The sequence below is a fragment of the Oncorhynchus masou genome, chromosome 6 (genome assembly GCF_036934945.1).
Source record: "Oncorhynchus masou masou isolate Uvic2021 chromosome 6, UVic_Omas_1.1, whole genome shotgun sequence".
Lineage (NCBI taxonomy): Eukaryota > Metazoa > Chordata > Actinopteri > Salmoniformes > Salmonidae > Oncorhynchus > Oncorhynchus masou.
The window spans coordinates 28,725,214-28,738,609 of NC_088217.1; the positions used below are offsets into that span (position 1 = coordinate 28,725,214).

The 13,396-nt window shown below is 42.6% G+C and overlaps 2 protein-coding genes across 2 annotated transcripts; one reads left to right on the forward strand and one right to left on the reverse strand.

Annotated features, from left to right (window-relative positions):
* The first annotated feature begins 401 nt into the window (after positions 1–401).
* Positions 402–8,236, forward strand: pmela (premelanosome protein a). The gene is made up of 12 exons (XM_064968255.1): positions 402–530; positions 3,098–3,193; positions 3,292–3,438; positions 3,580–3,726; positions 3,976–4,137; positions 4,287–4,592; positions 4,713–5,606; positions 5,710–5,889; positions 5,988–6,090; positions 6,217–6,422; positions 6,541–6,631; positions 6,887–8,236. The coding sequence occupies exons 1-12, from the start codon at positions 473–475 to the stop codon at positions 7,038–7,040; spliced, it is 2,544 nt and encodes an 847-aa protein (XP_064824327.1). The 5' UTR covers positions 402–472; the 3' UTR covers positions 7,041–8,236.
* LOC135541837 (tubulin alpha chain-like) lies at positions 7,211–12,061 on the reverse strand. The gene is made up of 4 exons (XM_064968256.1): positions 11,895–12,061; positions 10,320–10,542; positions 10,078–10,226; positions 7,211–9,981 (listed from the first exon to the last, which is right to left on the reverse strand). Exons 1-4 carry the CDS (start codon positions 11,964–11,966, stop codon positions 9,007–9,009), a joined length of 1,419 nt encoding a protein of 472 aa, XP_064824328.1. The 5' UTR covers positions 11,967–12,061; the 3' UTR covers positions 7,211–9,006.
* Positions 12,062–13,396: the final 1,335 nt, after the last annotated feature.

The following is a 13,396-nucleotide window of genomic DNA, read 5'->3' on the forward strand; positions in this document are numbered from 1 at the left end:
TAACGTTCTGTACTTGTTAGAGAAAATACTTTTTCCAAAATCTGATAATTCCTTCAGTTCTTCAAAATAAATGAAAGTGCGTCGTCAGTGGGAAGATGGCATTACTGATGATTTTTTTAAATGCATTCTGGCATGTGGAAATATGTTTTCTGAATGGATGGTATCACTAAATTAAGGTTAATCCCTATAGCTACTGTAACTACCCAGTTAAACATGTGAAAACATAATAGCATTGCTAACAAAGTGTGTGTCTCTCTATTCACGCAGTTGATAAGAGTGGGAGGGGCTGGTTTGTAGACTTCCTATGATGTCAGAGGTGAGAGGCAAGTTTATGGTAATTTATGGTCCAAGACTCTTTTATAGGGAATCGGACATCCTACCACAAATCTCTCCGGGTGGTGTGTTGTTGGGTTTTTAAGACTAGGACGAGGGTTAGGAACTGGGCAAAGAAGGACACACACAACCACGCACAATGAAGACTGTACTGATAGTACTAGTGTTGGCTCTCTTGTCAGCAGCTTTAGGAGCAAGTGAGTATATGGATTATTTTCTGCATGAAAATATCTACTTGATAAAACACAGGTTTCTCCATCCCATATTTCTTGAATTATGTGCAGTGTTGGAGGAGAGATGGGGCTGATGGGGCTGAGATTGAAATAATGGAAGAGATTATCATTGAGCCTTGCTAAGTACTCACTGAGTAATTAGAAATAATTTAGAATGTCCACAGCTTTCTAGCTGTGTGTGAAATGACATTTGTGCTAACAATCCCCTTTAGTATTGACATGTTTGTGTTGTTCTATATTTCCCCAAATATAAACTAATTGCATTTTTTGTATTCCATAAACTCGTACATTTGACTAATCAATACGTACAATATAACTTGTCTGGTGATCCGTCAATCTTCATGTTATTAATAAGAAACAATAATTAATTGTATAGTTGTTTATACACTAATGGAACTTGGACAAGCTCAACTAACATAATTATTCAGTAATAGTGAATAACAGTGGTCTCTCTCATATCGTTCAGTTGTGTAATATCTTCAACTTAGTTTGAATGGTTTCTTTTATTCTCAGGGTCTGTGTAGAAACCTGAGCTCTAAAGCCGGAATTTTGGAACACTGTAGGATTAATAATAATCTATGCATTACTCCTCTATACACTGCATATATACTCTACAAATATCTGCATATAGTAAAGCGTTTCAATACCTGGTGAATATACAGGACTACCAGTGTCTGAAATTACAACATTTTCAAAGAGTATACCAGTACAATCTTCTACGTAATAACATCATTTGTGCAAAGAATTTCATAATGAAGATCCTGAGTAAATGCACACTAAGTTTTGACATGAGCTCATCATACAGTTAATTTTGGTATCACATATTACCAACAATTTGGTAAAACATTTGGTACTTAATAATCATGAATCTCACCCCAGCAAGATTTCAAACACGGTGTTTTATACAGTAAAATAGCATGTCCAAAAACTACTGACATAGTGTGACACAGATTACATGCTCGTAGTCAAGGATAGCACAATCACATGCCAAGTTGCCTGCACTCCAAGCCCTAAAACTCTAATGTGTATCTTGGAGTTTCAATAGTAAGGGGAACACTTTATCTCAGCTCTCAACAATAAAATAGATTAACTATATTTTCCCCAGAGGGAACATCAGTACTAATGTTCAAATTTCACTATCAATCATGCAGTTCAAAGTGTATTATTTTTTTCTAAGTTTATCTAGCAATCTAGCAATGTGTTGCATCTGATGGATATCAAACCAAATCACAAACTGTAATTAACTTGGTAGGAGATATTGGTGTTTTCATCAGAAATCAGTTTGAAGTGTGACGATCTGATTAATAACTGCACACGATAATGGTATTATGGCTCGTCATTATGAATTAGAGCTTTAGGAATTTGCATTCCTGAGGTTGTTGAAGCTGAGTGTGACTGTACAGTATCATATGGGGAATACAAGGGGCTCACAATAACGGAAGATAATGTAGGTGTTGAGGTTTCCTAAATTCTTAACAAACTTGTGCATGCACGCACACACACACACACACACACACACACACACACACACACACACACACACACACACACACACACACACACACACACACACACACACACACACACACACACACACACAGGGAACAACAGTAGGAGAATAAGGCCGCACTGATGTCTGAGCTCCACAGAGGCTCCCCTCATTTCAGCAGTTGGGATTACAGCTGCCTGCACTCAGCTGACAGTCACATGAAAGGGATTGAGGGGGATTGCAGGGTCCGTGTGACTCACACCACCTGGAACCCCCACCTCGCTCCCTCCTCCCCCTTCCACAACCATCAAAGAAATACCTGAACTACTCGCTAACGCTAACTACATGTCTAACTATTATTTTTGTCCTTCTTTCAGTAAAATGTTGGTAAATGTCTTTGTACACACCCCATCATACGCCCATATCCCAAACTGTAGTGTTATGATAATAACTTTTTACCCAGGGCAGAGAACACTTCCCCGTATAATCACGTGGTCATAAAATAGAATAGCCACGGCTGTATTTTAGTAAGGAAGGGTCAGATACTGTAGATTTGGAGATAAATAGGTTTTAGAACAGTAGAAATTGTCAACATTTTCAAAAAGCATTTGAGTTGGTCTGAGTAGTAGATCTTCGCATGACATTCACCAAAAGACATTATAAAAATAAATGCTATTTAATTAGCCTGGTAGGTAATGAGTTCTGGGTGCCAGGATCCTGATCCTGACCAATGTCTAGACAAAGTCCTAATAAAAGAGCATTTTCAACCTCAGATTTACGTCTAGAGTTAGTAGTGCAGTGGTCAACTGGTCTTACAAACTGATTTTCCGTTAGCGTTTTTGCTGATTCCTATTGGCAATACCTCACTATACTTACTGGAGATGCTAAATAACAGATAAAACCTCAATAATATGATTCATATGAATGGATAACATTTCATGTAGTAGTAGAAGTTCACTATATCAAAGTCTGTTCAACAAAACCAATTAGGAGAACGAAAGGAAAATTACCCTAAAACTAAAAACCCTTTTCTTTTTTTCAGAGCCTAAAACACGCTTTACACGCTACCGCTCATGGAACTCAGGAATGTATCCAGTGTGGAAAGATGGGGACTCCCGATACAGAGATTGTTGGACTGGTGGGTTTTCACTTTATTGCACTTTTTTATAGATCAATCACTTAATATAGAAACATTAACCACTTTCTATTGATGTATTTATCACGTTCTGTCACCAGGTGGAGAAGTTACATTCGATGTGAAAAATGATGCACCCACCCTGACTGGCGCAAAGGCAACCTTTAACATCGACCTTCGCTTCCCATCAAACCAGACCGTGCTTCCTGATGGACAGGTGGTGTGGGCGCATAACTGCACTGTCAATGGTGAGCTCTTCTTCCAAATTCAACCACTATACCATACCCCACTGACCCCACAGTTTTGTTGTTGGTCCTATAGGCCTCCAGTCTTTTTCTGGTGTCCCTAACCTTTTATGTTGAACTGGGTGTGGTGTTCCTCTGCTACAGGAACACAGTACCGTCAAGGCCAGGCTGTGTATCCCGACCAGGTCTCTGGTCCTTCAGGAGAGTACAGCGGAGTCTTCCCTGATGGCACTCCCTTCACTGGGACCGCAGACAGGAAACCACACTACGTGTTTGTGTGGAAGACATGGGGTAAGGACAGCTCTTTCATTTACAGACATTCTTGTGAGAAAATGCTAACACAATAACACAATGATTTCTGGTATTTACAGAGCTGTGCACAGTGTGCACTGTGAAATCATTCCTTTCACAAGAGGGTTGAAAGGACTAATGAAGCAGCTAATGTTCTTGGGAGTTTTGTCAACACAAGATTTGATCATCAGGCCGTTCATTTTTATAAGCACTGCTGTTTTTTCTAACTACTGCTGCTTTGTATCCCAGGACGTTACTGGCAGGTGGCGGATGGGACCTCCTCCTCTCTCACCATCGGTACAGACAATGTGCCCCTAGGCTCTTACAACATGGAAGTAGTCATCTACCACTGCCGTGGCAAGGACAAGTTCATCCCTCTGGGCTATGCCTCCACAACCTTCTCCATCACAGGTAGGCAGCTGGAACCACAAAATCTTATTTAAACCAAAATTCAACCAACCCTAATTTGACTTCAATTGATCATTTGAAATAATTTGAATTGACTCTCACAAACCTTCACAGCATTGATGTCACAACGCCTTTGCTTTGTGCCTCCCCAGACCAGATCCCCTTCGCAGTGTCACTGACTCAAATTAACGATGTGAACGAGGCTGACCAGAGCTTCATCCAGAATCGGGCCATTGCCTTTAGCATCAGCCTCCACGACCCCAGCCAGTACCTCAGCGCCTCAGACGTCACTTTTAACTGGGACTTTGGTGACAACAGTGGCACCCTCATCTCCAGGGAGCATCAGGTCACACATACATACCTCAACACCGGCACATACAGGCCTCAGGTGGTCCTGATGGCAAGCATCCCCAACGGCTGTGACACACCTGCAGACCCCACCGCTGCCAGCCCCACTGGTGAGAGACATCGATTTTCCATCCATTTATTGGGTCCAATCTTCCCTTTACAAAAGTCAATGCTTATTCAGTGTATATAACAGTCATAACTGTTTCCTTTCTTCTTGTGTTTTCAATCAGTGATGCCTATGGATCCCTCCGGTGCTCCTGCCGTTGTTATGGTGGTCTCTACCCCAAGGGCAGCTCCAGCTGACATCGCCCTGGATGTGCCTGCCTCTGAAGTTGCCCCTGCTGAGGCTGCCGACACAGCTGCAGCTGACGCTGATGCCACAGACATAGATGCAGCTGCAGCCGAAAACCCAGCCATAGCTGAAAGCACAGACTCAGCCGCAGCCGAAACTGCAGTCGAAGCCGGTGCCACAGATGAAGCAGCATCCACAGCTGACGACGCAGCCGCAGAGGGAGTCGAGGTGGTTGCCTCAGCAGCAGATGATCCAGCCGTCATCCCAGCAACAGAGGACCCTGCCTCTGTCCCTGCAGTAGAAGCCGATGCCACAGCAGAAGACACGGCTGCTGCAGCCATTGAGGTCCCTGTCCCTGTGTCAACTGTGGAGGGAGCCACAGCTGCCTCCGTCACCCCAGCAACTGAAGAGGCAGCTGCTGTTGATGCTGATGCAGCAGCCGAAACAGCAGTGGTAGATGCGACGGCTGCAGATGTGCCCGCCATCAACGCTGCTGCTTCAGTTGCTCCAGTTGCAGAGGGAGAAGAGGCCACAGTGGACCTGATGGCTACAGTCCTCCCAGAGGTCCCAGCTGTGGCCACCGTTACACCCGTGGAGGAGGCAACCGTAGTTGCCGATGCTGAGGTGGTGGCTGAGATTGCGGCTGCGGCTGCAACAGAGGTGGCCCAGGTCGAGACGGTGGCCCCTGCTGCTAACGTCATTGTTCTTGCCGCCACGGAGGCTGTGGCTGTGGTGGAGGTGGTGCCAGCTGAACTTGCTCTTGAGGCCGAGGCAGAGCTAGAAGCAGAGGTGATAGAGACAGTGAATGAGGTTGCAGCTGATCCCACTGCAGGTAATCAGTTACTTAGTTACTTAGTCATTCTGTATACAAACAAAAACATGATTTTAGACATTTGTTAATATTATTAACTTACTGTATTTTTGTTCCTCTTCAGCGCCAGCAGCAGTGACAGCTCCAGTGGAGAGTGAGGTAGCAGCAGAGGCTGAGATAGAGGCAGGCACAGAGACACAGGTGGCTCTTGTTGTGGCTAAAAGACAGGCTCCTGAACTTACAGCGGCTGACAACTGTATGATATATCGCTACGGCTCCTTCTCGACCGCTGTGGACGTTGTCCGTAAGTCCACATATGTCCAGATACTGTAGCCACAATTGAGATGTAAAATGCAGGTGATGGTTGCTAATAATGATCTCTCAATCGATCTCATTTCTCAGAGGGTATTGAGAGTGTGGAGATCACCCAGGTGGCCAACGTGGTGTCTCTGGCCACTGAGGTTGTGCAGAATGCTGTGGACCTGACCATCACCTGCCAGGGGAGGTGAGTAGCCAACTAGCAGTGGAAACAGGACCCAAGGGACCGTGCACATTCCTATTGAAATGAGTATTTTGAACATTGCCATCACCTGCACTTTATATCTCCACCTTCTCTTTACATATTACATAGCCTGCCCAATGAAGTGTGCACCATCATCTCGGACGAAGACTGCATCACACCTGTGGAGACCATCTGTAGCAACGTGACACCCTCCCCAGATTGTCAGATGATCCTTCGACAGTTCTTCAACGACTCTGGAGTGTTCTGCATCAACGTGTCCCTGACCAATGATGTTAGTCTGGCTGTGGCCAGTGCTAAAGTTAGTGTGACTGTGGGTGAGTGAAATTAACGAACATGTACATAAAACTTCATGAACTGTAAAATCCTTTCCATTTGACATTTCACTGATCGTGGAGTGTACCATACCTTCCTCGAAATGTGTTGTGGTTGCAGGCTCCAACTCCTCCCCAGCAGGCACTATGGCCGCGGTTCTGGGTGTCATGGTCCTTGTCTGTGTTGCTGGTGCCATTGCTTTGACCTACAAGTGAGTGAAAGACAGTTCTAACCACCGTAAAAGTCAACTTAGTCACACACTTCCTGGTTTCTCCAAATTGATGATTGATTTTTGATCCAGAAAAACTAGTGGTCCACTGAAGATAATTCCACATTATATCCCATGCCATTTCTATCTAAATAAATTATTCATTTTGAAATATTATGTGCGGTTTTATACACTATAATGCACAATGTATTTTTTAACTGTAGCATGAATGCCAGCTAACTTGTCTTTTTCAACCAGGCGGTTTAACCAATACCGTCCACTGAGGGAGGACTCAACTGGCGGCAGCATGGGAAGCTCTGGAAACATGTCTGTGCCGATGCTGCTGTGGAACCTTCTGAGCCGACAGTCACAAGGAGAAAGAAGCCCACTGCTTCAGGGAAGGGTGGTGTGAAAACTCATAACCATCTGCACTGATAAAGCACACACTCATGCATGATAACACTTAAATATCACTCAGACACACATATCCACTCAGTAACTCTAAAATACGCATATACATGTCAACACATTGCAGACTCAGACACACACAGCCACCCTAATTCAGAGACAAAATGCAACAAGAACAATCAGTTGTATTCTGTATTGTTACACTGAAAGCAACTTTAATAAAAAACTAAAATGTATTAGAAATGTATACATTTTCAACACAGAACAAAAAAGTAACCCCAAAAGCCAAAATAATGTGTTTGTTTCTGCCGTTGCATCACTTGTGACAAAATATTATATTTATTTTGACCCACATACTTTTTTATTTAAGAAAAGAAAAACTGATGAACGTTTACAAAAATGTAGCAATTTATGCTGTGCTTTTTCTGTTATTACTCACTCTTCCTTAGAATGTAATCATAATGACTGCCTCTTATAACCTTCCAACACATTCATTTTCTTTGTTAACTGGTCTTTGAATTTGAATTGCCAAAGAAATCACAGCACTGTGATATAACATATATAATGTCACCCCAAAAATAAGCATTAAAATGTAAATTATGTAAGAATCTTCAACTACCGGTATACCTTCACATTTTCCTAGTCCTATCTAAGCTTGCATTCTTGCTTTTGTCCTCCATGCCCTTACTAAACTAGCACTGATTTTCCTGTCCAAAGATCAAGAAATGTAAGCGCGTTGAATGGTTTGTTATTGATGTGAGTCTTGATGTCTATTCAGAATTGAACTGTTTTGGGTGTTATCGTTACATTGCCACCAATAAAGAGGAGGAACCCATTCCTGAAGCAGAACAGAGGTTTGGCCACAGGGTGGCATAGTAAAAGTACTGTAGCATTGAAAGGAATTGAGTGAAGTCTAAGGAAAATAGAGGTATTGAAGGAAAGTCCGTGCAAATTATAGAGCTCTAATTGTCACCACAATCAATACTAAAGCTGTCTCTTCTTATTGTAAACCAGTTGATGTCAGAAGTAAGATATGATTTACATGATTAAATCTAAAGAATAAGCTATTGCTTTTACGTTATATATTTCAGATAAAAAATAATATAAAAAGAACCATGGGGAAAATGCAATGATGTGTCGGTTTGAGATAAATAAAAAGAAAGGCACAACTCTATTCCATTAAAATTTTCATTCAATTTACTTTTGATTCTGTTGACATTGCTCAACATTTCTGTTGACATTTTCTGTAGAACTATGTAACAATATGTACATACATGGTTATTACACTGCAATAATAATAGTTATTATTTATTCTTGGGAAATACTATGATAAGTCCTGGTGAGTAGCTGATGAAGATCCATTGAATTTAGTTGAAAATGTTAAAAAATGTAAGTAATTTATTATATATCAAAGTCAGAAGAGGACAGAAAGTTGCAGTGTAAAACTGTAAAAAGTAAAACCATTGCAACACCATAACATTCCCTGAACACAACTACAGCATATTTCCTTAACCATTTTCGGGGCCAACGAACATCATGGCATTTACATTTTAGTCATTTAGCAGACCCTCTTTTCTAAAACAATTAGGGTTAAGTGCCTTGCTCAAGGGCTCATTGACACATTTTCTTTCACCTGGTTGCTCTTAATCGCTAGGCTACCTGCCGCCCTATCTATGATGTGTGACAGTGCTTGCTAGCAATTTCCAACACTAATAAGGAAAGTTGAGCCATATTAACTTGTAACCAGTGATAAGCTTGCTTGTGATTTGACTAGGGCGGCAGATTAGCCTAGTGGTTAGTAACCGAAAGGTTGCAAGTTCGAATCACTGACAAGGTACAAATCAGTCGTTCTGCACCTGAACAAGGCAGTTAACCCACTGTTCCTAGGCCATCATTGAAAATAAGAATTTGTTCTTAACTGACTTGCCTAGTTAAATAAAGGTAAAATAAAAAGGGTGAATCAATTCACTTTAATACTCCTCTCCCTCCTCCTCTCCCTCAATGGAATCAACACCCACCTCTTCATAATCTTTCTCCAGGGCAGCCATGTCCTCCCTGGCCTCAGAGAACTCTCCCTCCTCCATACCCTCACCTACGTACCAGTGCACAAAAGCACGCTTGGCGTACATCAGGTCAAACTTGTGGTCAAGACGGGCCCAGGCCTCTGCCACTGCAGTGGTGTTGCTAAGCATGCACACTGCCCTCTGGACCTTGGCCAGATCTCCGCCAGGTACCACAGTTGGTGGCTGGTAGTTGATACCAACCTTGAAACCAGTTGGGCACCAGTCTACAAACTGGATGGAGCGTTTTGTTTTGATGGTGGCAATGGCAGCATTGACATCTTTGGGCACAACGTCGCCACGGTACAGCAGACAGCAGGCCATGTACTTGCCGTGACGTGGGTCACATTTCACCATCTGATTTGCTGGCTCAAAGCAAGCATTTGTGATCTCAGACACTGAGAGCTGCTCATGGTAAGCCTTCTCTGCTGAGATCACTGGGGCATAGGTGGCCAGCGGGAAGTGGATACGGGGGTAGGGCACCAAGTTGGTCTGGAACTCTGTCAGATCAACATTGAGGGCACCATCGAATCGGAGGGATGCAGTGATGGAGGACACAATCTGACTGATCAACCTGTTAAGATTAGTGTAGGACGGACGCTCGATATCAAGGTTCCTGCGGCAGATGTCATAGATGGCCTCATTGTCTACCATGAAAGCACAATCAGAGTGCTCCAGGGTGGTGTGGGTGGTCAGGATGGCGTTGTAGGGCTCAACAACGGCTGTGGACACCTGGGGAGCTGGGTAGATGGAGAACTCAAGTTTGGACTTCTTGCCATAGTCAACAGACAAGCGCTCCATCAACAGGGAGGTGAAACCAGAACCGGTGCCACCTCCGAAGCTGTGGAAGACCAGGAAGCCCTGGAGGCCAGTGCACTGGTCAGCCTGGAGAGAGGGAGGAGAGAAGATTCAGATCATTATGGTTGGATAAAGATAGAGAATGTACAGAGATGCAGAGTGTATGTTAATAAGAGTTGTCACCAGTTTGCGGGTCCTGTCCAGAACAAAGTCAATAATCTCTTTGCCGATGGTGTAATGCCCACGGGCGTAGTTGTTGGCTGCATCCTCCTTCCCAGTGATCAGCTGCTCAGGGTGGAAGAGCTGGCGGTATGTTCCTGTGCGCACCTCATCTGGAGAAATAAATACTTGTTAGCTTTTCCCAAGACTAAGGAGATAGACCAATGTTAACAGAATGTCATTGTTTCAAGACAAAGTGATCTTACCGATGACAGTGGGCTCCAGATCTACAAACACAGCCCTGGGGACGTGCTTGCCAGCTCCAGTCTCACTGAAGAAGGTGTTGAAGGAGTCGTCTCCTCCTCCAATGGTCTTGTCACTGGGCATTTGACCGTCCGGCTGGATCCCGTGCTCCAGACAGTAGAGCTCCCAGCAGGCATTGCCAATCTGGACACCAGCCTGACCCACGTGGATGGAGATACACTCACGCTAGAGAAAGAGGAGAGAGAGCAATTGAATTGGATCCCACTGCACACAATCAAGGTAAATGTTAATGATGTCACCAAAGCGTTCTCATGTGTATTTATAGCATCAAAATAGTATCCACTCTCCATAATGTCTAATCCAATGCTAATTAGATTCTTGCACTCTTTTCATTTAGTATATTACTCATTTATTAGGATCCCCATGAGCTTTTGCTAAAGCGGCAGCTACTCTTCCTGAAGGGTGAACTGAAATTCAGTAAGGTTGCATTTTCACGCACTGCAGCTATTCCACACAATCATTCCCACTGTTCTGAGAGCATAAATGGCATTGAGAAAGTGGGAAAAAATGGGAATTGTGCCATTTAAAGGTACTGCCCTGAGATTGAAGTCTGCAGCAGAGAGAGGTTCAAAAGCTGCAGCATGGGCTAAACCATGATGAATCACGCAGCCATCCCCCCTCCTCCCTCACACTCCTCCCCTTCCCCCTTCCCTTCCTCCCTCCAGCTACACCCTACTGTTCCCAAGGGATTTTCTTGCATATGTCCGTTGCTAAGCAACTGGGCACTGGCAGGAAACCGTTTGTGGTTTTGCAAAGGAGGGGGAGGTTTGTGCACTTTCCATAAAAAAATTATGATTTAGATTTGTCTATAATGTGGATACACCTAGGGACACTCAACAGCTATGGCGCTCTATAATATCTATAGGTCATTGTACAGAACTACATGCAGATATTTTCACCAATCTGAAGGCTATTTGATTTTGCTGTAGGGCAAATCACTCACATCTCATGTTGCAAAATGGAATACACTACAGATTCTACAGTGCATAGATTTAACAGTAATGCCATTATAGAAATAGCAGCCTTTTATGTGCAGCAAGTACACTTCAACCGGCGACTGTTATATCAAATTTGCTTCTCTCTGGTTGGAAAGAAGCTGCCTGGAGAGCTTATCAAAACATGAACATGGAAAGACCAAGGTGCAGCGGGCTACAATGGCCTATACACAAATCCATGTGAAAAAGACCACCTCAGAGAAAGATCTTAACCCTTAGCCCTCCCCCTGCCAGGTGTCATTCTGGAGACCATATGCACCAGCAGAAATTAAGGATGAAAAAGCTCCCCACCAGCCCCCATTGATTAACTAATAAGGTTCACCTAAGTCTGTTATTTTCCTATATAGGCTACTTTCCTCCGAAAATAAAGAGTTAGATCATTTTAAATGGCCATTGGAACGTCAATATTGATTAAACTGTTCCACAGTAACTGTAATAGTTTGGTAATGTTGGATTGTTTCTCGAACTGTTCGGTACATTTGATCAATGTGATCCCTTTTCTGCCTATTTCATTCACCTTACCTTGTATCGCTTTAAGGCTAATGTATGCGCACCATTGGAAATTTGAGGGAGGCCAACAGAATGTGTAAACATCCACCGGTGCCTTCTAGTCAAAATCAAATTAACGCATCAAATTTACATAGAGTAGTTTATAGCACACCGCATATTATAGACTATAGCCTACGATTGATGGCTATAGTACTAGATATTAAACTACCAGAATGTGTCAAAATGCTAACTATCAGAATAAATCTCTTCTCAGCGTGATAGTCTACATTTCAATGTGGGCACGCCTCACACGATCATGAAAATGCAGTCTATCAAGGCGACAGAGGTTTGGTTGATGAGATCTGGAATGTTCTTCTATCCCCGGTTCGTTAACGCCTTTAAAAAAATATTTGGTATTCAAAGTTGAACTTTGTAGTATTTTATAATTGCAAATTATATTCAAATGACACTTAAGGCTAAGATAATTCGTCTGTATCGTCCTCCGTCCGTACCCCGCCAAAGGTAACGGGAATCAACTCACGTCAATCACTCGAGCTTTCCTTTTCGCAAAGCACAATGTGACGAATTTTTCAATTGAATCGACATGAGCATCTTCACTATATGAATTTGTAGTAAACACACAATTGAAAATAAGGTTCTATAGGCAATAGTGTGTTTCTTCGACAGTTTGAAGCATATCCTATCATATTATGGGGGTCAAATACATCAGTGACCACTTATTTCAGCCACAATATGAATGTAGCCATATACTCTATGAAACAAAATGTTAGGCAATGTAACGAGGTTGATGGAGTGGATGAGAAGCTAGCACCACCATGAGTAAAATGAGAGATGAACACACAATATAAATAAATAAACAGACAACTTTCTAAATATAAACTGTACTCACCATTTTTTACTGATAGATATGAGTTTTAGAGAAATATATATATAAAAAAAGTTGAAATAATGTTCTATTCGGTTGAGAGAGAAGTTACTTTATCCGACAGTTAAGAGTCGATGTAGTAACTGATCTTAAACACTGTGGCGCGCTAGTATTTGTAGAATCGCAAGGGGGCTGAGCCAGCAACATTAATAAATTAGGAAGAGGAGAGGATCTCGACAGCGTGCCTAGGCATGAGGCCTATGGTGAGAGAGATGCAAGCAAGCAGACAGCCTTGTGAAAACAGTGCATTGGTCCTGTTTGTTGTTTTCACAAGATTTTGCCACATCATTTGTTGCAGTGAAAGGAGTACCATTTGGAGTATGGTCTGCATATACAGTACCTTCAGAAACTATTCACCGGTTTTTACTTTTTCCACAGTTTGTTGTGTTACAGCCTTAATTTAAAATGGATTAAATTGAGATTTGTTGGTCACTGGCCAACACACAATACCACATAATGTCAAAGTGGAATTATGTTTTTGAAATTTTTACAAATGAATTTAAAAAATTTAAGCTAAAATGTCTTAAGTCAATAAGTATCCATCCCCTTTGTAATGACATGTCTAAATAAGTTGCATGGACTCACTCCC

Excerpts from the sequence above, each read along its gene's own strand:
- pmela (XM_064968255.1), top strand. The coding sequence starts at position 473 with ATGAAGACTGTACTGATAGTACTAGTGTTGGCTCTCTTGTCAGCAGCT. Across the intron at positions 4,593-4,712 it reads CACCGCTGCCAGCCCCACTG|TGATGCCTATGGATCCCTCC; the intron begins GTGAGAGACATC and ends GTTTTCAATCAG. Across the intron at positions 6,091-6,216 it reads ACCATCACCTGCCAGGGGAG|CCTGCCCAATGAAGTGTGCA; the intron begins GTGAGTAGCCAA and ends CATATTACATAG.
- LOC135541837 (XM_064968256.1), bottom strand. The coding sequence starts at position 11,966 with ATGTTTACACATTCTGTTGGCCTCCCTCAAATTTCCAATGGTGCGCAT. Across the intron at positions 10,543-11,894 it reads TAGCCTTAAAGCGATACAAG|CGTGAGTGTATCTCCATCCA; the intron begins GTAAGGTGAATG and ends CTCTTTCTCTAG. Across the intron at positions 9,982-10,077 it reads TGGACAGGACCCGCAAACTG|GCTGACCAGTGCACTGGCCT; the intron begins GTGACAACTCTT and ends CCCTCTCTCCAG.